The following is a 27,376-nucleotide window of genomic DNA, read 5'->3' on the forward strand; positions in this document are numbered from 1 at the left end:
CACCAAACATCTTGGCAAGGTGAGTCTAACACAAACTATTATTAAATATCGTTGATCCTAATCTATCTATTGAATTAAACAACTAATTTCACAGGTTAACAGTTACCTTGAACAGTTGTATGGGTGTCTCCTTCATGCTGGGACCTCCTGTAGGTGGTATTCTTTACTCCTGGACCAACTTCTCCCTTCCTTTCCTCCTTTCAGCAGTCCTCTGCTTCATTTCCATAATTATGGTACGTGATGCTATCATTTTTACAATCTTCAATTTACCTCTAATATCAAATTGGTATTTATCATTCTTTTTAAAGTTTCAATTTTAAGTCATAATTAATGACTATATAGTCATTAATTTATATTCTATTAATGTTGATCTAAAACTCTTTGTTGGCGGATAAGCAAGGTTGTATTGTGATCATGTTAGGTTACTGATTTTCTGTACAGCGATCATGTTTGTCTGTTTAATATTAAGTATTGGCGTTGATTTCCTACCAAATGCATTACTTCTCTTTCTCTAGCTGTGAACTTACCCCCACCCCCTTTATTGTAGGCGTGTTATAATAACACCCATACCCCCAGGTGAACCTGGTATTCAGGAACCTGAGAGAAAGCAGGCTAGCAGCTGACAGTCACGTGGTGTCTACTAAAGTCGTCTTCACCAAGTCCTGGCATCTCTTTACAAACATACGTTTCTTGGTAAATATCTTGGAATCTGGCGTTGCCAGGCAACTGGTTATCTTGTGACCAGACGTTTCTCCTTTTTTGTCGTTTATGGGGCTGGTCTTTAGTATTGACTTGTGCGATGACACCCACCTGTTATTTATTCTAGACTTTTCTGAATAAATAAATGTTTTGAGCTTTATATCAACTCGATAAATGATTAAATGAGCTGTACGACCAGAAAAGTATGTGATAAATAACATGGGCCTAGTTAGGGAGCTAATTCTGAGGATAAATGTGATATTTTCAGTGGATATTGGTGACAGCAATGTTTGGTACAGCATGCACTTCATTTCTAGACCCAACTCTCTCCCCATATCTCTCACTACAAGGTATTACATTAACACGTGATGCTCTTTTTTAGACACTACTCTGTAATGTTATTTATAAGTGTTATTCCGATATTATTGACTAATTCTCCAAGGCAGCATTACTGAGTTCTACTATTTTAATATTTTCACCTTTTATTGAAAAACGTACGAACTTACAAAGTTTGCGCAACCGCGTATACGGTTACCAGATGCTATCATTTTGAGCTGGAATGAAATATCATCTAACACTACAGGATATAACGACACAGCTTATATCGGAGTGTTTTACATGGTGAGGGATTTGGCTTTCACGCTTGGGACTCCTCCGGTGGGATCGCTTAGTAAGTTTTTGATTAAGTAGTCTGTCTGATAAATTTTAATGAGTAATTCCTTTTCATCATTTATTATCAATCGCATTACGTTACCTTAAGAACACTGCTGATGTTGTGCAATGCTAAATCCGTAAAATGATTGATTTGGACACGAAGGGAAACACACAAATTTGGCTTGGAAACTTCGTTTAATACATCGCTACAGCCTACAAAAAAGAAATAAATTAGTCAGATAAAATCAATCATAGTACTCAGTCAAAGAAATTCAAAAATTGATAAAAAGGTCATGATTAGAGAATATCATGAAAGTCGATCATTGTGCAATGCTAAATCGATACCTTATAAAATGGTGAAACCATTCAGGTATGATTGCCCGATCAGCTGTTCGAATCCCAGAGACCTAACTTGATTAAAAACACAACATTCATTTCCAAATATAAGGACCCCTTAGCTATAGTTTTAACTTTTAATCTGATTTTCTCACAAAAACCATACAGAAGACTCTAAATTAATTATAAACCTCTCCCTCCCTCCAGTCGATACGTGGAAGTGGAACCCGAACACTGTACTGCTGAGTGGTGCTATTGTAGCTGGGTTGGGTTATGCTATTATAGGCATAGCTGGAGCTTACTTTAGCACGTAAGATAACTTACTTACTTACTTGTACTTGAAAAGGTCTCCTCCTAGTCGTTGGAGTGGCCTGCACCGCAGTAACTCCTTTTTCCGGTGTATTATACCTCTCCAATGTACCCTGTTTGTTGCTTGTTGTTCTGTGTAAGATATCATGTGATATTACAGTAAGACAACACCTGGTATTATTAGTTACGCTTTAGTTAAATCAGGATTTTACTACAGAGTTCAGACAATACTGATGAGCCATGGACCAGATTTGTAATTTTTGAATTATCAGTTAATCAATTAAATCAATTACTTATAGAAATTCCTGTTAAAATTAATCCCAACTACTTTGTCAGATGGATAACGGCGAGGATATGCATATCTCTCATATTAATTGGAGTTGGACAGGCTCCTGTATTCAGGTTAGCAGTTATACTCGACAGCATTATTTCAGTGAATTAATTAGATTGTGTCTTACGTGTTGTTACGCAAAGGAGAAATGTACATTGCATCATATTGTTACTTGTGATATTGTGCAAAAAGTAGGAAGTTAAAGAATTGGCATTATAGTTATATTTGACAACATGGAAATATTTTGTGAATGTCGGTTCGGTGGTGTAGTGGTTATCACATCTGCTTAACACGCAGAAGGTCCCGGGTTCAAAACCCGGTCGAACCTCGATCTTTTGTGTCATCTTTCGATTCACAAATTCACTTCGATACGGATTCTATCCGTTTGACCTGCACATACTAACAATCTAACATAGTGATGATAGCTGTAGGTATTCAGTCTACTTACCATATATTATAACAGCTGGCGAATTGGTTTTAAAACTATAATTAGTTTTCTCAAATGATAACCATTACTATAACAGTCAGTGCGACATTGCCTGCCATGGTCCGGTAGAGGAGGCCACTGTTAGGATACTAGGTTACTAGGTTAATATTACTAAGTTACCAGTTAGGTTACTAAGTTACCAGTTAGGTTACTAAGTTACCAGTTAGGTTACTAAGTTACCAGTTTGGTTACTCAGTTACCAGTTATATCTGTGAAGTTATGATATTAAAATAACTATCAGTGCGACGTTGCCTGCCATGGTCGAAGAGGCCACTGCTCTTGGGTTAAAGAAGGACGATGAGTCTTGTGGAATCCTAGCTGCGCTTCAGAACTTTGCATTCTACGGAGGATTATGGTTAGGAGTTACAAATTGTTTACATTTTAAAATCAGCTCTCAAAGTTTATTTCCGTTTTTCATAGTGTCGAGAGTTTGCAAGTAATTTTTAAAAAGCAAGCTTGATGATCTTGATCGTGCTGATGTTAAAATATTTAACATTTAATAGGACTCAACCAAATTATACATAATTAGATTAAACTATAAATCAAATTAAACTATAGATTATGTAAACCATATTCTAAACCCACTTGAAAACTAAATGCTAGTCAATAACTCCTGACTCAGGGCAGGCTCGGTTATAAGCGGAACAGTTACCTATTACTACGGGTTCCCGATCTGTACTGGTGTGTTCGGAACAGCTGTGGTGGTGGTAGCTCTTATACACGCCAATATACACGTGTTTTGTCAGAAGAGGATAACGTATCAGTCTCTTGAGAGTTTAGACTTGTTAGAGGAGTGAATAATTAATGTTTTGTTTAGATTCTATGCTTTGTCCATGTAGCCCGAAATATATAACCCTGACCCTGACCCTGACCCTGACCCTGACCCTGACCCTGACCCTGACCCTGACCCTGACCCTGACCCTGACCCTGACCCTGACCCTGACCCTGACCCTGACCCTGACCCTGACCCTGACCCTGACCCTGACCCTGACCCTGACCCTGACCCTGACCCTGACCCTGACCCTGACCCTGACCCTGACCCTGACCCTGACCCTGACCCTGACCCTGACCCTGACCCTGACCCTGACCCTGACCCTGACCCTGACCCTGACCCTGACCCTGACCCTGACCCTGACCCTGACCCTGACCCTGACCCTGACCCTGACCCTGACCCTGACCCTGACCCTGACCCTGACCCTGACCCTGACCCTGACCCTGACCCTGACCCTGACCCTGACCCTGACCCTGACCCTGACCCTGACCTTGACCCTGACCCTGACCCTGACCCTGACCCTGACCCTGACCCTGACCCTGACCCTGACCCTGACCCTAACCCTGACCCTGACCCTGACCCAGACCCTGACCCTGACCCTGACCCTGATTAGACCCTAATACATATTTTGGGTTTATTGGATAGTGCCAATTTGCTGTTTTGTTTGACCTTTGTCACTATTTTTGAATTATATCGTTTTCTTTCATATTGACGAGGAAGCTGTTTTTGTTTTAATTTAAATAACTGCAAGAGAGTTTTAAATTTTAATTATTGATTGTATTCCCTATTTTACCTTGTGATATGTTATATTATTAAATGATAAGATTATGGTTTTGCTTGGTGAAGTTATTAAAATAAAACAAAGTGTAATAAAAAAGCTATCAAAGATTAAATAAATGATTACCATTTTCTGGACATGGCATCCATTCAAATATTGAAAATATTCCGAATTACAAATATTCCAACTCATTTCCATCAGCATTATGCATGACGTAATAATTTATAAAGCTGTCATCCGGAAGCCCTGTAATAGCTTAACAGTCTCAGTAGATTTATTCACTTAATTTAATTAATTGGTTAAAATTAAACAGCAGTTTACACCACCCCTGGAACCGAATAAAACAGTCTTGAAACATCCTCATATCTAGACTATAAGCCTTGTAATGTCCATGATATGTTGCCATCGGGCGGCAAGTCCCCATTCTCGCAGTCCGATAGTTTCACTGCATCTAAATATGGTTGCTCTAACCAGAGCCCTCTCGCTTGCAGTATACATCACGCAGTACGCGTAGACACATGGCTATGTGAATAAATATAGATCAAAACTAATTCCAGATCTCCCTCATCCCCTCTTATCACCAGTAATACTCGTTTTGGTGATCTGCGTGGTCCTCTGTGGTTTTCTCGTTCTGCTGATAGCAGTGCTGACCTTCAACCCTCCTGCTTTGGACCCAGTTCCCTTCAGTTGCTTGTACCTGGAGTATCTTTTATTTGTAGTTAATGATAAATTAAATATTGAAGTTGTAGTGGCATGTGTTTTTATTTAGAATTTTTCCAACTGATTTGGGATTTGGTTTGCATTTATCTCAACTTTATCTGAAGACGTATCATTATGACAACTGATAATAATTAAGACTCACCTAGCCTTGAACTCAGGAGCCTCAGGATGCTCCACAGATACAAGGTACTCCACCCACTGTTTACTTTCTGATACCTGGCCTGTGTTCAGCAGATTCTCCAGTAGAGTACAAATGAAACCAACTAGTTTCGCTTTCTCTTCTGATTTACACAGTGTACTGATACCGTACTTGAACGCTCTGTGGGATGGACGTGTAAATGAGAACAGTCGTTGTGAGTGGGTAAATAAATTACCAATTAGGTTACTAAGTAACCAGTGAGGTTACTAAGTTGCCGGTATGTTACTAAGTTACCAGTGAGGTTACTAAGTTACCACAAACCCAAGCTATCATTAAAATATATATAAAAAAAGCTTATTTGTTGCTGTCGATTGACTTAGGAAACCATGGAGATACCACTTGCTTTTACTTTCAATTTGTTTGAATATTTTACTGAATTCTTAAAACTTTAAAACATTTTGATAACTTATCGATTTGCGAAATATTTTCTAAATATTCTATAACTTATTGGAGCAAATGTCCGCTCTTGAAGCATCATGTTCATAAATAGATTTTGATTATATTTCAACATGGAAATTTGACGTTAAATGTTTAAATAGGGATTGAGGAACAGCAGTAATATTAAATACTTTATTGAGTAACCAGAGAATAAAACAAATATTTTAATACCAGGCAAGTTTTGGTTCAGATGTATAAATATATTAATTCAAGATTAGTTCGTTTAAAACGCTTTTAAAAAGTGGAAGCTCAATTTCAATGGTTTTTAAGAACTTAACCGCACTAGCTTAAGAAATTAAACTATTTCGTGAAAAAATCAATGACATTTCTTGAACGTCACATTAAATGAGAACTGACAATTCAAAAAAGATTGCACTGAGATTATTCTGGCGGTCGACTTTGACAGCCTTTCGTCCGAATGCCGCCAAAAGGACATGGATTAAATGGACACTTTGACTTATCAAGTACAGGGCACATGAACTGATAAGCATCAGAACGCCCTGTCTGACCTCAAGGCAATTCAATACTGCCTTTATGTAAATACTTAAAGGCACTCGATCTTAAACCACAAAGTTCATCATTATGGCCTTTATACAAGCCGTGGTGGAACAATCAAAGATAATTTTGGTTTTTGTGGTGGTGGTTCCCTGTTACTGAACGGCACTCCACGATATCTCCGTCACATCGTCCATGATGTGTTATTAAACACTAAGCCTGCAGTCTCCAGGTAAATACCCGGACTCTATTCCTGCCAGTACCTCAGTTATATAATACTGGTAGTTTATAGTTACTAATTACTATGCAGTCCTCAGTATTATACTGGTAGTTTATAGTTACTAATTACTATGCAGTCCTCAGTATTATACTGGTAGTTTATAGTTACTAATTACTATGCAGTCCTCAGTATTATACTGATAGTTTATAGTTACTAATTACTATGCAGTCCTCAGTATTATACTGGTAGTTTATAGTTACTAATTACTATGCAGTCCTCAGTATTATACTGATAGTTTATAGTTACTAATTACTATGCAGTCCTCAGTATTATACTGATAGTTTATAGTTACTAATTAGTAAACTCACTGCTCCATGAAGGTGTTAGCTTGAGGTACATCCCCGTCAATCAAATGGAAGTAACTGAGATTCCTATACGCCCGCGCTTTTACTGAACAGTCTTTAGAATCTTCTGCAGCCTGAACATAAAACTATTATCAAATCTGGAACACTATACTAGGTTTAGCTATTTTTCGTTGGTATTAGGAAGTGTTATAGTGGTTTACAAAACATTTCCTTGTGTTCCAAAACTATGTTTTTACAGCGTATTTGCCTGTATTTCAGCTCTGCAGCCTGATAATTGCTAGCTGTGATGACTGTTTAGTCCTCACAAGCACTGCATATCAGTTCCAGGGTACTTTAGTGCAATGTGTATTAGAAAGTGTCGTGGGAGTGGTAAGCACTGCTTAAAGTCGGCACTTGAACGACATAAGAAAATGTTTTATGTACGAGGTGTACATTTTATTAGAAGCTCTTACGGGCATTTTCTGCTCGTTACGTTAGGGACTCCAGATACACCTTTCTAGGCGTATTTTTAACCGTAGAAGTTAATTTTGTTGGCATATCAGCAAAATTTGCATGAAGATAGCTGAAACACAGCCGCACATGATGGCATTAAAATTAGGCTATTATATAAATGTTTTATGTATGAGGTGTACATTAAGACTCACTTATAAGTCACTATTACTATCAAAGTATTAACGCAATACGTACAAAACAATATCTATTAGCTGCACATGGGTTACCATTTAGGTTACTAGGTAACGACATAAGCACGATAAATTGGGGCGCAGTAAATCGGACCACGGTAAATCGGGCCGCAGTAAATCGGGGTGTGTACCTGTTTGAGGTAAGCAGTAAATAGGGGTGTGTACCTGTTTGAGGTAAGCAGTAAATGGGGGTGTGTACCTGTTTGACTTTGAGGTAAGCAGTATATCGGGGTGTGTACCTGTTTGAGGTAAGCAGTAAATCGGGGTGTGTACCTGTTTGAGGTAAGCAGTATATCGGGGTGTGTACCTGCTTGAGGTAAGCAGTAAATCGGGGTGTGTACCTGTTTGGGGTAAGCAGTAAATCGGGGTGTGTACCTGTTTGAGGTAAGCAGTAAATCGGGGTGTGTACCTGTTTGAGGTAGGCAGTAAATCGGGGTGTGTACCTGTTTGAGGTAAGCAGTAAATCGGGGTGTGTACCTGTTTGAGGTAAGCAGTAAATGGGGGTGTGTACCTGTTTGAGGTAAGCGAAGGCGGCATCCTTACTGTTCCTCAGAATGCTAACATTAGCAAGCTCCAAGAAACACCTCTGCTGGTTAGGGTTTAGGATGAGAGCGTTCTCAAGATAACGGGTTATCTCCGCCAACTCAGCGAGAATCTCTTCGTTTATCTGTTCAGACTAGGGTGTTAGTTGTTAGTTATGATATTTAGAGGTGTGGGTGATTTACCAGTGGGGTTACTTGGTTACCAGTGGGGTTACTTGGTTACCAGTGGGGTTACTTGGTTACCAATGGGGTTACTTGGTTACCAGTTAGGTTACTAAGTTACCAGTGGGGTTACTTGGTTACCAGTGGGGTTACTTGGTTACCAGTGGGGTTACTTGGTTACCAGTGGGGTTACTTGGTTACCAGTGGGGTTACTTGGTTACCAGTGGGGTTACTTGGTTACCAGTGGGGTTACTTGGTTACCAGTGGGGAAACTTGGTTACCAGTGGGGTTACTTGGTTACCAGTGGGATTACTTGGTTACCAGTGGGGTTACTTGGTTACCAGTGGGATTACTTGGTTACCAGTGGGGTTACTTGGTTACCAGTGGGGTAACTTGGTTACCAGTGGGGTTACTTGGTTACCAGTGGGGTTACTTGGTTACCTATGATAGTCTTAGACTACAGCTTGGTTAAGGGTGAAATATGCTTATTATTAACACTTAGGTTTGTTATATGGAATTGAATATGTAATGTGACTCAATTGGGTTAAAACCCGCCCAAATGATATTATAGAATATAGATTCGACCTACCAATCAGTTAACTTACTGTTGGAGGGGTTACTTGGTTACCTGCAGTTAGGTTACTAAGTTACCAATTAGGTTGCTTGGATACTATATTGCGAACTTACTGTTGGAGGCGGTGGGGGTGTGGGTGGTTTTGGAGGGTTTTTGTCGTGTTTACTGTATCTGTCACCTCTTGAACTGTCACTCTTTTTCACTGGCTGAAAAAAATTGTTTAAATGTAATTTGCTTCTTAACATCCAGTGTTTTGTTTTGTAAAAACTGAATCATGACTGATCAATGAAATAATATTAAGTATTTGACAACTCATATATCACATTTATATGAGACAGAAAACACTTAATAAATAAAATCTGAAAACCAGAGACTTGAAAATAGAAGGATTATTTGTTGTATGCAGAATATGTTATGAGAATCTAGACTTTAAGATGTACCTCAGGTGGTTCCCGTTCTTCTGCAAGTTTATTTATTATCTTTTCTATTTCTGCACTCTCGTCTAGACTCCTTCCTGTAATAAAAATTATAAACTTATAAGTTTTTTCATTCTATAGAAAGATTGAACTTATTGCTTTCTTAATGGATGTTTGAGAGTTTGAGAGGTGATATCGCCGATAAAAGTACAAATAACGAAAAGAAGAAATTTCGATCAAAAATTTGAACGTATACCTTTAAATAATTTACACTTCTTAGACTGCGCTAAGTGCAGATAAGCAAAAGAAGTAGGGTGCTTCTTAATAGATCTGTTGAAGAGGTGTATGCAGCCCTCTGAACCGTCGTAATCGTCATATTTCTCTTTCTCCTTAGCTACCATGTAATCCGTAAAGGGGTCACTTCTTTTTAATGCCTGAAATTGTTTATTTTAAACTGCTATTGTAATTGTTTATTTTAAGCAATTGTTTAAGAAGTATATCTTTTCGTTCTGTGTAGATTTACAGAACATATTAATTTTCCTAAATTGTGAAACGCATATAATTGTATTATATTATAGCGTTATGAAATATTTAATAATATTATCAAAATATTTTTTAATTCTTACCTCATTTAAAAGTTTTTTAGCTTTTGGATCCATTCCATCCCTCTGGTTTGCATCTCTTCGGTTAAGCAACCGTGCAAGGTAAACTTTGGGAAGGTTAAATTCTGGTTTCTTTTGTATGATGGAGTGGAGTTTCTCCGAGGATTCAGTGAGGTAGTACCGCTCTGCTATTCTGAAAAGTTAGCTTTTTACAGGAGAACATCTTGGCAGGCTTTTTCTTATTTGATTGGGGTCTATTGTGAAAATGTAGACTTAACGAGCCGCGCATTTTTACAAGTTCTGCTGGAGTTACTGCAATTCTGAAAAGAAAAACTTTGATTGTTTTTTGTTTGTTTTGTGGTCCCAATCAGTAATGCAGAAATATTCTGCATCTCAAAACATTGTAGAAGAATATTTAGTAAGTATGTTTTGTACCAGTAATACGGAAATATTGTGTTTCATGAACTTAAACACACTGAAGATTGTAGTAGTACATCTAGTATCTGTATTCTGTATGTAGTGACATTACCGATCACAAGTGCATGTTCATGTTACATTCCTTTGAGATACACTCTAACTTTCATATAACATATGAAGCTGCAGAAGCTATAATTTCCAGATACGATTTTTAAATCTTTTATCAATCAGCAATTCTACTGCTTGGCAATGCTATGTACAAGTTCTGGAATTGCAAGTGTTGTGGTTAAGGAGCTACATGACAAACTTTTTAATATGCCGATTATTTGAGGTAGACGATCTCATCTTGAACAATTTCTATTGTTTTGAAAGAGACAAGCGATCATTTGTGGATGGTTTTGTTTAAAATCATCGGCTAAATATCAAACATTCCAGAGTATTTTTTGTTTTTCTCATTAAGGACAGCAGCATATTTACAATATCAACTTATACTGCAGAGATGTTTTCAAAGAGAGAGAAGCAATATTTGGCAAACGGTGTTGTTTAAGTCGTATAAGTTTTCTGTTCAAATTATGACGCTTTAAAAAACCGTTATAGGGTTCCACATATCAGCGAGTAACCTCCGGCACAAGTCCCTCAAATAAACGAAATTACAAAATATATCCTTGTGTTTCAAAGCAGACAACTAACCTGTCAATATGTTTACTAAAGTTGTACTGAACAAGAGCTGCTCCTAGTGCAGTAAACTCGTGGTCAGGTTCGTAGATCTGGGAGGTGGAGAAGAGACGATCTGCTACACAGTTCAGTCCGAGGAAGGAGTGAGCCCAAGCTATGTCCGCTATTGAACGACCTGAAGACAGGAACTTAAAGTTAAGATGCTAGGTCTTAACATTTTATTTTATCTTGGTCTATTTCAATATGATAATTATAATTCATTATTTTATCTGATCGATCAAAAAATTGAAAGTTTCATATTCGAATCTGTCAGTACTGAGGGATTATGATATCTTAAATTTGTTTTTTTTATAGGTAATCAGATCAGAAGTACATACTACATAAAGTTTCAGAATTATAAAAACTGTACCTATTTTCTGTCTCTCCCTGTGGCGAGGAAGTGAAGCAGTAGCTGCCATCACACTCTCTAGTGTAATGTTAGCTGCCTCGAACTTCTCCAGTCTTCTCAGTAGGTGTATCTGGTTAGCAATACCCACCAAATTATCCTGGAGTTTAGATATTGGGGTTAAAAACATTGTTCTAGACTTTCAGTGGCTCATCAAACATTACAATTTTAGTAAATTGCAATCTCCAGTCACTAAAATTCAAGGGAATCGGTACTTATTTAGTTTAGACATCAATCGTAACGAGATACTATCTAGTTACAGCTAGATAGTATCTAAATATCTAGTAAAGAGGACATTACCTTGTCCAGAGAGGAGGACACATCGAAGTACTGAATGGCGTTCTCGTACTCTTCATTCAGGTAGGAAATGTAACCCAACATATTGTACATCGGGGCACTGAAAAGTTGCATATCTTTAACATGTTTGTTGATGAGTCGTTATCAGGAAGTTAACTTTTTGTGATCAAGACTAGTCAACGCCTTGTGGGATTTAAAATTAAAGACTTAAAATTATTAAGTTTAATTTCTTTTTAGACGCGAGAGTAGCAACTTAGCACTGAAATTTCAGAATTCGCCAGCTGTTGGAAGGAAAATAAACGAATTCATGGCCATATCTGTCTTCACAATAGCGAGATTAAACGCAATTTAATTGACACAAATTTCTACAATTTCAACTTCAAAGATTTTAATTGATTGATGCAATTACAAGTCAATGCTAGGTGAGACCATGAAATAATGATGGTATGTGGTGCTTCCTTTGTTTTGATATTTTAAGTATTTCCAGAATATTGTTAAATTGTTATCAGTCCGAAACTAACTACTAAAAATGTTCAGCAAGATGAGACTCTCACTGATTCTAGCACTGATAATTGCATCAGTTCTATCTGATTCTACACAAGGTAACATCGTCAAAAGATACCTCCAATACCTACGTGACGAAGGGAAACTAGCCGGACGACTGACAAACTCTCAAAACCTTAAAACCCGCCTGAGTCTCTTCAAAACAAACGTGAAACTAGTGGAAGATCACAACGCCAAACACAGCTCCTACAAACTTGAGATAAACCGTTTCTCGGATCTGTCTGACGGCGAGCTGGCTCAATACCATGGTCTGAACGCCTCGTTAGTTGTGGAGGAGGAGGATGTACTGACTAGTTATACTTCACCACTTCTTCCAGTGTCTGTTCCAGATGCAGTGGATTGGGTCGCTCAAGGTTACAATATATTCCAGTTTCCCAATTTGTTAGCCATCACGTAATGGCTAGTACTACTAGCCAGATATTTATCTCTCAACCCATGTATCTATATTCTATATCACAACTATACTCTAGGTTACGTGACCCCTGCTAAGGATCAAGGAAGATGTGGATCTTGCTGGGCGTTCGGATCAAATGTTGCTCTGGAGGGATCCCACAAAAAGGCGACTGGAGTACTGAAAAACTTTGCAGAGCAGGGTAACTTGATTTATAATTTCCTTAACACATGAGTTCACTCAGAAAATCATATTACTTAACTAAAACCAGTTTAAAAACATTTCCTTGTGTTTGAAATAAGTGTCTTCCTGACAGAGTACCTGGACTGTGTCTTCACAACACGAGATGGTTGTACCGGTGGAGCCGCCCACGTGTGCTTTGACTTTAACAAGAGGACTGGTCACATGGCGAGCCAATACGCATACCCTTATACCGCCACTGATGTAGACAGGTTAGACTTACTTATCAGAATTCAGATTAATATTAATTGTGCAAATCATTGAAACTTAAGTTTGTCCCAGATGATGATTATGATTATTAAAATGAATGTCCACTAATTACTTAATTGCAGGAGTGTGTGTGACCTGACAAAGTACAAGAACAGTTTAATAGCTGCTAAAGTGACAAGTAGAGTAAACTCCCGACACGTGGAAACAGAGGAGAACACAATAAAACTCTTATCTATACAACCTGTTACTTTGTTTATTGAGGCTACCCGGACACTTCACCAGTACAAAGAAGGTTTGTTATATTTTGCTTTAGTTGTAAAGAAGGTGTCTCACTTAATGCATTTCCCCTTTGGGAACTCAATGCGTATTCAAACGATTTATGATGATCATGGAAACAATAACTTTCTCACAAGAATAAAAGCTTGATCTGCAGGACATCTTCTGAACATTTCTTAAGTTTCTCGAACCCACAAGTTTCTCTAAGTCTAACCCACTCACTCGCAGGTATATTGTTGGACAGGACCTGCTGGAGTGAAACAAACCACGCTGTAGCGGGGGTAGGGTACACCCCCCAATACATCATAGTGAAGAACAGCTGGGGAGCAAGTTGGGGCGAGTCAGGCTTCTTCAAACTCATGAGAGGTAAAAGTAGAAACCATTAGCTCAAAATACGGAATACCCTATCTTTAGCATACCTTCTCGGACTTTATTTGGTCTCTGGAGGGCTTAGCTTTCACGTAATACCCGCCCAAAATAAAAGTCCAACGTTTAAAGACATTTTTAACATCACCTCACTCCCAACATAAACTGTCTTAAAACTGACCTTATGCTTGAACCTTCCAACCTAAATCCTACTTCAAATCTCTCCTTACAACACAGGTTGGAGTAACTGTGGGTTGTACCTACGGGCACAGTACCCTGTGATGGAGCCAAATGGAGAGAAGGAGACTGAGGAGGGAGCCAAGCAGGCACTGTATGATCACACCGCTATTGTGGGGCCTGACCCTCCCAAACCAGACCGTTAGTTTACTTGTTATCTAGGGACTAGGGGTGAGGGGTGAGGGGTGAGGGGTGAGGGGTGAGGGGTGAGGGGTGAGGGGTGAGGGGTGAGGGGTGAGGGGTGAGGGGTGAGGGGTGAGGGGTGAGGGGTGAGGGGTGAGGGGTGAGGGGTGAGGGGTGAGGGGTGAGGGGTGAGGGGTGAGGGGTGAGGGGTGAGGGGTGAGGGGTGAGGGGTGAGGGGTGAGGGGTGAGGGGTGAGGGGTGAGGGGTGAGGGGTGAGGGGTGAGGGGTGAGGGGTGAGGGGTGAGGGGTGAGGGGTGAGGGGTGAGGGGTGAGGGGTGAGGGGTGAGGGGTGAGGGGTGAGGGGTGAGGGGTGAGGGGTGAGGGGTGAGGGGTGAGGGGTGAGGGGTGAGGGGTGAGGGGTGAGGGGTGAGGGGTGAGGGGTGAGGGGTGAGGGGTGAGGGGTGAGGGGTGAGGGGTGAGGGGTGAGGGGTGAGGGGTGAGGGGTGAGGGGTGAGGGGTGAGGGGTGAGGGGTGAGGGGTGAGGGGTGAGGGGTGAGGGGTGAGGGGTGAGGGGTGAGGGGTGAGGGGTGAGGGGTGAGGGGTGAGGGGTGAGGGGTGAGGGGTGAGGGGTGAGGGGTGAGGGGTGAGGGGTGAGGGGTGAGGGGTGAGGGGTGAGGGGTGAGGGGTGAGGGGTGAGGGGTGAGGGGTGAGGGGTGAGGGGTGAGGGGTGAGGGGTGAGGGGTGAGGGGTGAGGGGTGAGGGGTGAGGGGTGAGGGGTGAGGGGTGAGGGGTGAGGGGTGAGGGGTGAGGGGTGAGGGGTGAGGGGGGACGAGGAGGCAATCAGGCACTGTATGATCACACCGCTATTGTGGGGCCTGACCCTCCCAAACCAGACCGTTAGTTTACTTGTTATCTAGATTATATCTTGTATAGTTTCAAACGTAATTTTATCACATCATAATCCACAGAATGTCTGAACGTTTTGTTCAAATATTTTTGACTATTTCGAGTGCTTTGATAGAATTGTCTTTCCTTAGACTCTTATATTATATGGAGCCCGGTTCAGATTGAATTTCGTTGAAGCCTGGAAATGACTGGAGATTATGAATTCAATTCGACTGTCGTGAGATCACGTAATCATTATTGAGATGTTTTGAGAGAGTGTTCAACTGACAAGCAGGATTAATTAAATAAAAATCAATTGTTTTCAATCACGTAATTATTTTTCAGCTGATTGTGATAACGGTTTCGGAGACATTTACTGCAGCAGGATGACGAGATCGTCATGTCACAGCCCTCAGATTAGAAACGTGTTCTGCCGGAAAGCTTGCAACAATTGCTGGCTCGATTGATATTGTCAATAAAACATAATGGAAATATATTTGTTGAAGAAAATTACGTGTTTTTTAAAAACTGAATAAATATCCATTTTTACAGATTATGACATATCATAATTGCGTATGATTAATTGTATGTGCAAACATCGCTGATAGTGATAGAAGAAAGAAATGAATAGGCCTTCAAGGTTGACTTCGATAAATTGGTAAAGTCCATGATCCATCTAGAACTTTATTTATAACATCGCAACAAGCTTCCGTGGCGCAATCGGTTAGCGCGTTCGACTGTTAATCGAAAGGTTGCTGGTTCAAGTCCAGCCGGGAGCGATTCTTTTGCAGTTAATAACAAACATCTTCAAATTAATTGCAGGTAATAATTCGGTCCAAATATGGTTGGCATTTACAAAACTTTGTATTGATAAGTATTGAGCTTCGCCTTTCTAAATAATCTGCAGAGTATAAATCAATCTGCTGCACAACAATAGGCTGCAGGTCTACAGAAATATTTTTACATGCATCAGAATAATTCATTGAAAAAATGAAATATTGAATAAAAGTACAATAGTTGTACGGACACGTACGTTTAATGTACATGTACATTGTACGTTTTGTTTACGAAAGGTTGAGGGAATTAAATACTGACTGATATATCTATTATCCTTATTTTGGAACGCCCTTATAATCAGAATCAATTTACAGAATTAAATACCGTGTTTTTAAGTGCTTAAAAGTCCTTCATTCCGTGACGAAAATAAGTTAAAAACACTAATTTATTACACATGATTTCATTTAGAGATATTCGGTAATTTAATCCCCTGGCTGGGAACCAGCAGTCCCCAGGGACCAGAGGAGAACAGGTAACAAGGGGTGAATACGCAATAGAAGAGAAATACATATTGTACATATTGTATTGTTATATATATTATACAATATATAGTACTATATATAGTACAATATATACATATTGCACTATTCATATTGTAATATACATATTGTATAGTACTATACATATTGTACTATTGTACTACTGTACATTTTACATTGTACAAATACATTGTACATATTTTACTATTGTACATTGTAAATGTACAAGAGATACATTAGGTTATTGTTAACACATCTCCTGCGGTACATGGTGGCATTTTGCCAAGGTTCTTTTATTTATGCTTTTTGTAATGTATTAGAAAATATTTATCTGGGCAATCATTAACGATTCCAGTCTTCACCACTAAACCCACAGTGTCAGTATAACGTGTCAAAACATATCCGTTACACATCTCCACTAGTATCTACTTTTATTACTGATGATTGATTAACCGCAAAAAACCGCAAATGCCGTTTTTGAACGTTTAGAGCTCACTTAAATTTGTGATTTTTCCCAAAATCAAAAGCCAACAGGTAGCTGAAAATCACCAATCAGAAGTTTCCATAATAATGTAGCATGAATATATCCTCGATTAATGTTATGAGTTCTGATCAAAGTTTTTGTTATCGAAAGTATTATTATTATTAGTTGGAATTCTGCCAAAGCCACTTTTGATAGACACTCTTCAGAGGCGTCATTTGCTAGAAAAATCTTGAACATCTGCAGGTGGCCATAAAGTCAAATCAGCAACTTAACTTTATACAGTAGATATTCTTCTAAGCTAGTTCTTCTTTTGCAGTGGAATCTGATAGCTTTAAACTACGGGACAGAAATGGCAAAGAAAGAACTTATTTTTTGTTTTAAGAAACGAACTTGTTGTAAGTAACTTATAAACTGGTTTAAAAGAGAACTAGACAAGAACTAAAATTAATTATTGTAATCATTCAAAAATATATTAATCTTAATTCTCCCATACCACTGGTGGGCGACAAGTTTCTAGTTCTACGAGGAGTGTGTTGTAACTTGAAGAAGTGTGTGGTGTGGACTGTGGGTATCACGAGGGGTTTGGTTGCGTAAGACGAAGCGCTGATCTAGACACGAACAATCGGCTCCGCGAGGAACTTACAGCCGTGTGAAGAAGACAAGATTTGTAAATATACAAATCTTCTATATAAAAACGTAAGGAGGTTCAACCAAGAACTCGAATAATTTTTTGCGATACTTTTATTTGATGGCTGGCAAGAAGTGTAAAATACTACAAAGAAATAAGTACAAAGCCATTCTGAAGAATCTGACAGCGACATGTTGCGATGTTATTTTGGAAATTATTTGTGCAAAAATTAATCAAGTTTTAAATAAAACATGCTTGATTCGATTTCAATATATTTGCTTTGATTATTGCACTTTGATCGTTCCACTTACGAGTAGAATTATTAATAACATTTTTAATAATTACAATCAGTATTCACACCGACAAATTTGTCACACATTTATCTAAAGCCGTGTTATGTAGTAAGTCAGTGTTATTGTGTTATGTAGTAAGTCAGTATTATTATGAAATGTTTTTGTGTCGAGAATCATTATTCATACTGCAGAAAGGTTTGTTTCACACTTTGCAGCCCTTTCGTAAAATACTCAGATGTTATAACTCATGACGTAATTAGATACCTCAAATACCTGAAAATATCCTAAATACTATTAAAATGTACATTGTACCTGAAGGCTGGGGGAACGGAGTGTAGAATTAAAGTAAGTCTTTCTAGCGCTCCACGTTCATCGTCGAGTGTTAAACTGAAAATAACAACATTTACCAATTAGTGTTAAACTGAAAATAACAACATTTACCAATTAGTGTTAAACTGAAAATAACAACATTTACCAATTAGTGTTAAACTGAAAATAACAACATTTACCAATTAGTGTTAAACTGAAAATAACAACATTTACCAATTAGTGTTAAACTGAAAATAACAACATTTACCAATTAGTGTTAAACTGAAAATAACAACATTTACCAATTAGTGTTAAACTGAAAATAACAACATTTACCAATTAGTGTTAAACTGAAAATAACAACATTTACCAATTAGTGTTAAACTGAAAATAACAACATTTACCAATTAGTGTTAAACTGAAAATAACAACATTTACCAATTAGTGTTAAACTGAAAATAACAACATTTACCAACTAGTGTTAAACTGAAAATAACAACATTTACCAATTAGTGTTAAACTGAAAATAACAGCATTTACCAATTACTAAAACAAATTCCATTTACAATACTGTTAGGATTTCTGAAATGGGTCGGTAATTTTGATTTGCAGGAATCCGTTAGAATGATTATATACTTTATTTGAGTTAATCAGATGCCATCAAATGTCATTAAATACCGACTGATCGATACAATCTACTCACAATAAAATTGCTGATCAACAATCCTAACAATTTCGATAATGTAACTTTAATTTAAAGTCTAACGATTTGGGAATCAATAAATTTACAAGTAAATAAATGTACTAACCAGAATGTGAAATGGGAAGGGAGCCGCTTCAAAAACTTTTCTTTTTCCAGCGAGGAGAGTGGTGCAACATCAACAACCATTATCTACTCGGCTGTACAGTGAAGTTTGTTGCGAACAGATAAGAAAAGAGATAAGAGAAGAGAATAAGAACGAGAACAAAGCGAGGAGCTTCGGCCAAGAACTTGGTCATGGGGTAGAAAACCAACATGTCCTAACCAACATTAACACATGTCCTAATCTCGATAAGTTGATAAAGCGTAACTGTAATATTGTGTTAAACGGGAATAAACCTGTTAAGTGAATTTTCAACCATTATCTTATAAACCTGCACACAAAAATCTATCAAGTTTCAAAATTTTAACAGACATTCAGACAAAAGATTACATTTCTAGGGAAACGGTGGAATTTTCTAAAAAATTTCAAATTTTCAAATCATGAGCTGTTTCATCAGAACCAATTAAAAAAGTTATCGTTGAAAAGGACTAAACTGTGTTTCTCGTTTACCAACAAAGTGCATGCCACTTTACCAACAAGTAAATATGAATTGTTACGAATCTTCTAGATTGTTCCCCGCCACAAAGCTCTCAGTGGTATAGATTTGTTGTCTTACAGTCTTACAAGTCGAAAATCACACACGTTTAAAATAAATTACAGCGAGAGGGCACACACCGGAAAGATTTTGCAGGACTGCAAATGAAACTATACACCTAATTTCAATACCCGATCAACGGATGAACAACAAATAACAATGATAATAAAATTTGATATTCGACAAGGATTCTTGAGCGTTACCATAACAACACTGTGGGTATTAATGCATCATAATTGTTGAATACCTAAATTTGTAACACGACAGAGATCAAGGTAATGCCAGAATAATGGCCTGAAAATCCCAAAGTTAACTGACAATAATTCTTTTTATTTCCCTCCATGTTAAGCGAGAGGAGCACAAACATTATGAATATTTTGCAGATAATGTCTCAGTCTAATAACGTAATAATGGCCTGAAAGTCTCATTAATCAAAGTAACAATACTGTTTTATCTTCTTCACACACGTACGCGACAAGAGTTTTATCTAACCATTCTCCTAAAGCAGGTGGTCAGATGGATGGTTAAATAACCGAGTTTGACACGGTTGGATGAATCAACAAAAAACAATGTTTAAAAGTTAAAAACAATTTTACGGTGGCCACATTGAAAAGACCGCCGCAAAAGGCGCACATGTGGCGCCAGCCGACCTTACAAAGCAAAAACACAAGTTTACAAACTGACTTAGTACTGAACATGGCCTACTCCTCATGCAAACATTTCGTAGACGATTCACAAAATTGTGTCACCGGAGCACACCGAGTTTCTCAGCAGTCAAGTCTGATGACGTCACGCGCGATCACGTGACAAATCACGCGGTGGCGCGTGACTACCGCGTGACAGATCACGCGGGTGATATTTGTATATCTGTAACACCATCAGTCATGTCATGTGACCAGCAGGTAGCCTCACATCAGTGTTATAAGTCGGTCACGTGATATGAAGCCTGCCACGTCAACAAAAGCTCGCGTGAATCACCTCGCAAGTACTCAAGTACTTAATACAAGTCACAGCAGTCATATGGCTTAAGTGGTTGTTTGTTTAGCACGTGGGCGCTGGTCACGTGGGCGCTGGTCACGTGCCTTGAAATAATCACGTGACTGTTTCAATTGTGATCCCACAATTGTGCTATCCGAGTGTTATTATCCGCGATAGAATGGTGATTTCAGGATTCTCGCTGTTGACCCGTATTTGAGCTGACATGCATAGTCACATGACGATCATACTATAACTTATTATATTATACATTTATAATGTACTTCTAGGTCTAAAAATGGAATCAAGATGACCTCATTGACATGATATGATTCAAATATCGGATTCTCACATGTGCTTTGTATTGTTTCACTTAATAGCAAAACTTTCTTTGAGTTCATGAGGTCATAAACTTCTACTTATATAAACTTAAAAGAAGGGGGAGGCAACTTTTGGGAGATGATGTTTTTTTGGAGGGTTGCAGTTACCAGTTACCTATTTTTTCAAAATATTTTGTTAGGACAAAGAGTTGTTCATGTCTGAAGTTGTATCCGCACAACAGATCGCTAACAGACTGGAACCAACTGTTTCCTATTCTGTCTTACAAGTTCCATGAGCTCCACTAACTGTTCTCATGTGATTGCAGATTGCAGATTACAGGTCACAAAAGATCCAATAGATGTAGTCTCCAGGTGACTTACAAAAGAGGACCACAAGAAATGTTTCACCTCCTTTCTGTCGGCTTGTCACCGAGTTAATAAGTAAATGGAAAGCTATTTTTTGAAGTTCAAGGACCGAAGCTGTGGAACAAGGTGCCTCACACAGTAAAGGCTGACACATCCTTTGACATGTTTGCCTACAGCTGCAGTTGGTCAAACTCACTGTTTGACTACTCGCCATCCAGGTGGTCAGATATCTGATGACCTTTCCGGCTCCACGGATCAACTCAACAAAGTAACGAAGTAAATTTGCTGATAGAATAATCCTTTGATAAACTGATATCAGTTCTAATTATAAAAGTTCTCATATTAATAAGGAGGGTGCGAAGTGTATTGTTTGTTGTGAAAAGAAAGCTGATTCACAGCAATGTGTGAAAAATCCAAGGTTTGTAAAATCACCAGCTGGTCGACAAAGCGTGTCAAACTATAAGTATAAACAAAAGCACAAAACCTATAAAATACCACTCATCAAACCTTGCCATCATTTCTCAATCTTCATCTCTTGGATCTCAACCTAAAACATAATGGCCTCGCTCTCTCTCCTCCTTGTTGCAACCTTTGCCTTTAACATGGTTGTCTCTGATATTGTTCTGGTGTCCAGTGACGTGACTGGACCTGAACCCTGCGCCAGGATCTGCTATGGAGAATCCGGTGGTAAGTTGGGGGAGGCTTACTTTCACTTTCACTTTTACTTTCACTTTCACTTTCACTTTCAGGGCAACGAGTATAATTTAGGATAGCGCCACTCGCCAGCCCTAATTATCTCCGCCATATCATGTAACTCAAGTACTTAAGTAAGTCAAATAGGTAACGAGAATATTGCTATACAAGTGAGGAATGAGTCATGGTCACTTTCAAGTTTAACATGGTAAGCATTCAGGAAATTGTCAATGTGTCCCTTGTGGTGTCACGCAAGAGGTCACAAAAAACAATTATTGTAACACTTAAGCTGTCGTAACGTTGTGAAATTCAGATAATAGTGCCCGCTGTTAATAAATGTAATAATATGCTAATACGATGTGTCACAATATGTAATGTTACGTAATTTCTTAACAACTAAAGTTAAGAACTGCTTTGGATTAGCTGTTGTCTTAACAATTTGAATTATAATTGTCTGCGATTCCGTCACTCTCAATTATGGAATATGGAGTTTAACTCTTATTTTCTTCTGTCCGGGACAACAATTAGGCTGTTCAGACAAACCAAAAAACAACGTCTGTAAATGTAATATTAGTTTTACCGAAATTACTTCTTGAGTTCATGCAAGTCCTAACACTTTTATTATTTAATCTTCCGCACCCTTCCGCACCATATCCACATATTCGCCAACCCAATCTCACAGGAAAATGGAGAAAGAACGGTAACTACCTAAGTATCGACTCCTCCCTGTCTGCCTGCAAGTTTGCCAGGAAAGCCCTTGTTCAGACTACCCTGGTGAACACCGGGGATTACTCTCAGTACTCAGGATATGTTGGAATTGAGCAGCCTACTTTCTTCAGGTAATGTTTTTTGGGCAGCCTACTTTCTTCAGGTAATGTTTCTGGAGCAGCCTACTTTCTTCAGATAATGTTTCTGGAGCAGCCTTCTTTCTTCAGGTAATGTTTCTGGAGCAGCCTACGTTCTTCAGGTAACGTTTCTGGAGCAGCCGACTTTCTTCAGGTAAAGTTTTTGGGGCAGCCTACTTTCTTCAGGTAACGTTTCTGGAGCAGCCTAATTTCTTCAGGTAATGTTTCTGGGGCAGCCTACTTTCTTCAGGTAATGTTTATAGTGCAGAACACTATTCTTGACAATAGAAATTTCTTTTGTATTTTAGTAAATGGTCTGAGAAATTTCTTTTGTATTTTAGTAAATGGTTTGAGACAGTTATAGAATCCCTAAATGACATAATGCACCATTCTTGTTCGAAATGAGTTGTGTTTTGATTTTATAACAATGCACCATTAGTCTACTCGGACTCCTAAGTTAGAGTTGTTCATTCAACAATGCAGCATTGAAGGATCTACAATGCAACTGTTTGTACTGCCATTCATTGCCGAGATTATCCCTATTTTGAATTTCAACCCTCAAACAAACGTTCCCCCTGCAATTACGAATTTCATTGCGTCTTAGTATATGAGGACAATACAGGTATTATTCTCAATTGTTCATATCTCTGATTCCCGCAGATACGAGATGTATGCCCCTGGAGTTTCAGCTGCTAAAGCTAATGCTGACGGGTACCAAATAAACTGGAGTGCTGCTGGTTACACTTGTTAGAACTGGAAACGTCTCAGTCATGATCATTGAGTGAAATAGTTGATTTATTATTTCTTGAACATTATAATCCGATTATTAATTTGACCAAAACCCATAATCATGGGTAGAGTGGACCGCTGCCAGTGTCTCTCTTTCCCAAACAAAAGGAAATGATATTAATTTGATTGACCGTTCTCAAATGCAAAATGATACCGAGAATGAAATCGGTCGCTCGCTTTTCCCATTCATTCACGGCTTACGAATTGTAATAAGTTTCGATTGATTAGGTACATCAATCAGATGCTGTAAAAATCTCTTTGGGTTGCGTTCGGGTCGATACCTAGTATTTCGGGGTAAGGGTGGTAGTTATTACTTATTGAATTAGCTGAAGTTTATTGAATCTTTATTGCTGAATACAGCTGCCTTTGGGTAGTTCTTCTTAATCTATTACAATTGTAAATGAATGGGAAAAGCGAGCGACCGATTTCATTCTCGGTATCATTTTGCATTTGAGAACGGTCAATCAAATTAATATCATTTCCTTTTGTTTGGGAAAGAGAGACACTGGCAGCGGTCCACTCTACCCATGATTATGGGTTTTGGTCAAATATCATCTCTTTTTGATTATAATGTCAGGGTACTTTATAAAGTCGAAATATAAACTGATATCTTCATTAATAAGGAGGAAGTTTCAACAATTTCGAAATTTTTCCTTTAAAAACATTTCCTTGTGTTTAGGTAAGCATATCGGTCGATCACTGACTGAATATGCCACTTAATACTCATTCAAGTTGGCATTAAATTCATTTATAATGACATCAAACTGTCGTGGCAAAGCAGAATTTGTTGGAAATCACAAATGAGCACAATTCTCACCTTTCGCACGTGCAAACTTTAAGCGGACGTTGCGTGCGCATCCAATATTGAATCGCCGTAAAATTTTGCATGTAATTGTTGTATATATAGCTTGATAAGCATGCAAAGTTTCAAAGTATTTCAAGAAGAACTGTTATCACAACGGCACTCTAAAGTTGACAGAAAATGACGAAAACAGCAATTTTCAGTGATTTTAGCAATTTTCTATCAATTTGGGCGTGTCCCCATGTGTGCAACTTTTCGATTTTTAACTTTAAAACTAGCCTAATGCACAATTTATATCTATAGGAAGCAGAACTGAGCTCCACAACCCAAGGCATGGCCCAACACCAGAGAATACTAAATCGCAAAATTGACGTTTTTATAAAATAATTCTTCAAAAAAGCACAAACTTCAATGACGAATATCTTTATGAAGGAGCAAGCTAGAAAAACTTTCCGGTAGATTTTCAGAATGCTTGAACAATTATCTAAGGTGAAAATTTCCTCAGATTTTGAATAAAATTACTTTTTAATGGTGTAAAATCATTTTTAAAAGTTATTACTTTGTCAAAAATCAAGTTTTAAAAACGGTTAACTTGATGACGTCATCAAGGGGTGTTCATGACGTCAAATAATTTGTTTATACAATGTAAACTAAAGTGTAAACAATTATTTTCAAGACCTGTGGTCGGAAATGGCTGTATCTTTTATACTTTTGAATCTATGGACAATTAAATACAGGCTACAATTGACTGGCAAAGCGTCTATCCCTGAATATATATGTATATATGTATATATATAGATAGATAGATATCACGACAATAGTACAGGGAAATCCGTCTGAAAAAATCGATCTGCTGACACACGAAGCTTTCAGAGGATTTTTGACGTTTTTGAGTCCCATTAGGTGCCCTTTATGGCTGACCAACTTTTCCAAACTTTTCCACGTGGCTTAAGGCCACTTTTTGCCACTTTACCACTTTTTACCACCTTTCTTGTTTGTCGAATATCTTTAGTTGTGAACATCGTAAAAGGTTGCGAATCAATCGAGTGTGTTCATATTATCAGGAAGAAAAACTTTTGTTCTAACAATTTTTACGTCAGATAATAAGTTAATTGGATAATTATCAATTAACCAATTAGCAAAATTCTAAAATTTTTTTATTGGCTAAAAATGATCGGAATAGCTTAAAACACGGAGAAAAGTAGTTTTTAGAAAAAATTTGAAAATTTTTCACTCACATTTTTTTTTCGAGACTTCGAAAAATTTCGAAAATTCAAAATATTTTTTTCCGCCAAAAGTGATCAAATTGCATGAAACGCGGAGAAAAATGATTTTCAAAAAAAACTTAGTCAATTTTTCGTTTCAAGAATACTTAAATCACCAATATTTGTAGTTGGAGTTTAGTAAATCTCGGCAGATTTTAGTAATAATCAGGAATTACTAACTCTAAGTGGAAAGGTCTGAAACTGAAAAACGTTAAGTTTAACCATACGATCGCGATATAAGAGTTTCATAACTAATTACAATACAGCCTTATCGATTTTCACAGAAACTGCACCAATGGCACAGTCAAGATCGAAACGATAGCCTGCTGTACTGTCATTTTATTGATTTCAATGATGAATCAGTGGGGTTAAGATTTGTAATAAATAAAACCTCTCTGTACCGTCAATTGTGCTAATCTAAACCGGCCTACCTGTATTACCAGACCTCTTCTTTTCCTCAACAATCAAACCGAGTTGTTCATATCGCATTTGGTGGGTGATGTAAACTAAGTAGTAATACATATCGAGCTATATTCAATCACAATACGACACAATGCAACACGTGTATATTATATTATGGCCCTTAATGAGGTATATGAAATGTTCTATACCGTACACTTCTCGTTTCTCCCGTGAGAGGCCCGATATGGAGAGGTTTTACAGTTAATCACGAAAATGTCTACTTGGTCTCATGGCTCTTTGACAGCTCAAAGAAGGCAAGAAAAGACCAAAAAGCTTAGAATGTCAACTCGCAAGAGCGGGCTACCGGACAACTGAACCCAATTTAGACATTAAGATTAACCCTAACTCTAACCCTAACCCTAACCCTAACCCTAACCCTAACCCTAACCCTAACCCTAACCCTAACCCTAACCCTAACCCTAACCCTAACCCTAACCCTAACCCTAACCAATTAAGCTGATTGGTTAGTGGGAACTAGGTTCAATTGGGTTCAGTTGTCAGTCTTCGATCTGTCCCACATTAATCCCGAGCTGATCATCATGGGCCCCGAATATCCTGCGGGAAGAACCTGTATTTTTACTTCACGACGTCCGGATTTCAAATTAACATCCTCAATAACATTAACAATCCTTCCTGATCAGGATCTGTCTCTATTAGCAATTTCCAAAATATCCTGACTCTCGTGGAACATTTCACTGAATTAATTATTACCGGTTCTTCACTACCCCTTGCCCAACACTGTACTCGTATCTAAATCTTACCCTTTCCCGTATGTTACCCTTGTTGATTTTACTTTTAGCCGACCCTGACATATGGGGGTGATTTGAGGTATCCCGCAAATGAAGCGGTATGCAGTACAATACAAAACAGTTACAGTAGATGTTGGAAGGTGTATTTACACTTGCTTCCTGGACCTGGCTGTTCCTCAGTTTCCCTGATCTGTTCTTGCCCTTCTTCGAACTGTAAATGGGCCATGAGACCAAGTAGACGTTTTCGTGATAAACTGTAAAACCTCTCTATACCGGGTTTCTCACGGTATAAAGCGTTTCATAAACCTCATTAAGAGCCATATAATATACACGTACTGTATCGTATTGTGATTGAATATAGCTCGATATGTATTACTACTTAGTTTACATCACCCACCAAATGCGATATGAACAACTCGGTTTGATTGTTGAGGAAAAGAAGAGGTCTGGTAATACAGGTAGGCCGGTTTAGATTAGCACAATTGACGGCACAGAGAGGTTTTATTTATTACAAATGTGATTATCTTAACCCCACTGATTCATCATTGAAATCAATAAAATGACAGTACAGCAGGCTATCGTTTCGATCTTGACTGTGCCATTGGTGCAGTTTCTGTGAAAATCGATAAGGCTGTATTGTAATTAGTTATGAAACTCTTATATCGCGATCGTATGGTTAAACTTAACGTTTTTCAGTTTCAGACCTTTCCACTTAGAGTTAGTAATTCCTGATTATTACTAAAATCTGCCGAGATTTACTAAACTCCAACTACA

The 27,376-nt window shown here is 38.3% G+C and overlaps 4 protein-coding genes, 1 long non-coding RNA gene and 2 other non-coding genes across 10 annotated transcripts; 6 read left to right on the forward strand and 1 right to left on the reverse strand.

The window, feature by feature from the left end:
• Nucleotides 1-94: 94 nt before the first annotated feature.
• Nucleotides 95-1,050, forward strand: LOC134824053 (uncharacterized). The gene is made up of 3 exons (XR_010161339.1): nt 95-233; nt 577-693; nt 968-1,050. It is a non-coding gene; the product is annotated as an uncharacterized LOC134824053 (long non-coding RNA).
• A 186-nt stretch (nt 1,051-1,236) lies between these two features.
• LOC134823884 (uncharacterized) lies at nt 1,237-3,613 on the forward strand. The gene is made up of 5 exons (XM_063835481.1): nt 1,237-1,369; nt 1,897-1,999; nt 2,335-2,400; nt 3,058-3,171; nt 3,439-3,613. The coding sequence occupies exons 1-5, from the start codon at nt 1,318-1,320 to the stop codon at nt 3,611-3,613; spliced, it is 510 nt and encodes a 169-aa protein (XP_063691551.1). The 5' UTR covers nt 1,237-1,317.
• On the forward strand, nt 2,585-2,657 carry Trnav-aac (transfer RNA valine (anticodon AAC)). Its single transcript has one exon. It is a non-coding gene; the product is annotated as a tRNA-Val (tRNA).
• Nucleotides 3,614-4,455: 842 nt separating the features above from the next.
• On the reverse strand, nt 4,456-18,982 carry LOC134824054 (uncharacterized). 4 transcript variants are annotated; one of them, XM_063835747.1, is made up of 13 exons: nt 18,748-18,982; nt 17,942-18,016; nt 11,620-11,716; nt 11,284-11,419; nt 10,890-11,049; nt 9,807-9,975; nt 9,437-9,614; nt 9,205-9,278; nt 8,878-8,970; nt 7,998-8,153; nt 6,807-6,916; nt 5,229-5,405; nt 4,456-5,063 (listed from the first exon to the last, which is right to left on the reverse strand). In XM_063835747.1, exons 1-13 carry the CDS (start codon nt 18,825-18,827, stop codon nt 4,931-4,933), a joined length of 1,638 nt encoding a protein of 545 aa, XP_063691817.1. In that variant the 5' UTR covers nt 18,828-18,982; the 3' UTR covers nt 4,456-4,930. The 4 variants fall into 4 exon arrangements, with proteins under 4 accessions (XP_063691817.1, XP_063691815.1, XP_063691816.1 ...); XM_063835745.1 differs by having other exon boundaries at nt 7,998-8,162; XM_063835746.1 differs by having other exon boundaries at nt 4,839-5,072.
• LOC134824403 (procathepsin L-like) lies at nt 12,095-15,477 on the forward strand. Its single transcript, XM_063836305.1, has 7 exons — nt 12,095-12,533; nt 12,651-12,773; nt 12,888-13,023; nt 13,144-13,313; nt 13,526-13,663; nt 13,901-14,041; nt 15,254-15,477. Exons 1-7 carry the CDS (start codon nt 12,146-12,148, stop codon nt 15,373-15,375), a joined length of 1,218 nt encoding a protein of 405 aa, XP_063692375.1. The 5' UTR covers nt 12,095-12,145; the 3' UTR covers nt 15,376-15,477.
• On the forward strand, nt 15,614-15,687 carry Trnan-guu (transfer RNA asparagine (anticodon GUU)). The gene has a single exon. It is a non-coding gene; the product is annotated as a tRNA-Asn (tRNA).
• Nucleotides 18,983-21,493: 2,511 nt separating the features above from the next.
• On the forward strand, nt 21,494-23,365 carry LOC134824583 (uncharacterized). Its single transcript, XM_063836489.1, has 3 exons — nt 21,494-21,684; nt 22,373-22,529; nt 23,196-23,365. Exons 1-3 carry the CDS (start codon nt 21,555-21,557, stop codon nt 23,284-23,286), a joined length of 378 nt encoding a protein of 125 aa, XP_063692559.1. The 5' UTR covers nt 21,494-21,554; the 3' UTR covers nt 23,287-23,365.
• Nucleotides 23,366-27,376: the final 4,011 nt, after the last annotated feature.

Source organism: Bolinopsis microptera, chromosome 12 (genome assembly GCF_026151205.1).
Source record: "Bolinopsis microptera isolate Bmic1 chromosome 12, MBARI_Bmic_1.0, whole genome shotgun sequence".
Taxonomy (NCBI): Eukaryota; Metazoa; Ctenophora; class Tentaculata; order Lobata; family Bolinopsidae; genus Bolinopsis; species Bolinopsis microptera.

Coding starts and splice junctions, on each gene's coding strand:
- LOC134824054 (XM_063835744.1), bottom strand. CDS start 18,827: ATGGTTGTTGATGTTGCACCACTCTCCTCGCTGGAAAAAGAAAAGTTT. Junction 8,971..9,204: donor AAGAACGGGAACCACCTGAG/GTACATCTTAAA, acceptor AATTTTTTTCAG/CCAGTGAAAAAGAGTGACAG. Junction 5,406..6,806: donor GCTAACACCTTCATGGAGCA/GTGAGTTTACTA, acceptor TCCATCCCACAG/AGCGTTCAAGTACGGTATCA.
- LOC134824403 (XM_063836305.1), top strand. CDS start 12,146: ATGTTCAGCAAGATGAGACTCTCACTGATTCTAGCACTGATAATTGCA. Junction 13,314..13,525: donor ACTTCACCAGTACAAAGAAG/GTTTGTTATATT, acceptor ACTCACTCGCAG/GTATATTGTTGGACAGGACC. Junction 13,664..13,900: donor CTTCTTCAAACTCATGAGAG/GTAAAAGTAGAA, acceptor CTTACAACACAG/GTTGGAGTAACTGTGGGTTG.
- LOC134823884 (XM_063835481.1), top strand. CDS start 1,318: ATGGTGAGGGATTTGGCTTTCACGCTTGGGACTCCTCCGGTGGGATCG. Junction 1,370..1,896: donor TCCTCCGGTGGGATCGCTTA/GTAAGTTTTTGA, acceptor CCCTCCCTCCAG/TCGATACGTGGAAGTGGAAC. Junction 2,401..3,057: donor GGACAGGCTCCTGTATTCAG/GTTAGCAGTTAT, acceptor AATAACTATCAG/TGCGACGTTGCCTGCCATGG.
- LOC134824583 (XM_063836489.1), top strand. CDS start 21,555: ATGGCCTCGCTCTCTCTCCTCCTTGTTGCAACCTTTGCCTTTAACATG. Junction 21,685..22,372: donor CTGCTATGGAGAATCCGGTG/GTAAGTTGGGGG, acceptor CCAATCTCACAG/GAAAATGGAGAAAGAACGGT. Junction 22,530..23,195: donor GAGCAGCCTACTTTCTTCAG/GTAATGTTTTTT, acceptor TGATTCCCGCAG/ATACGAGATGTATGCCCCTG.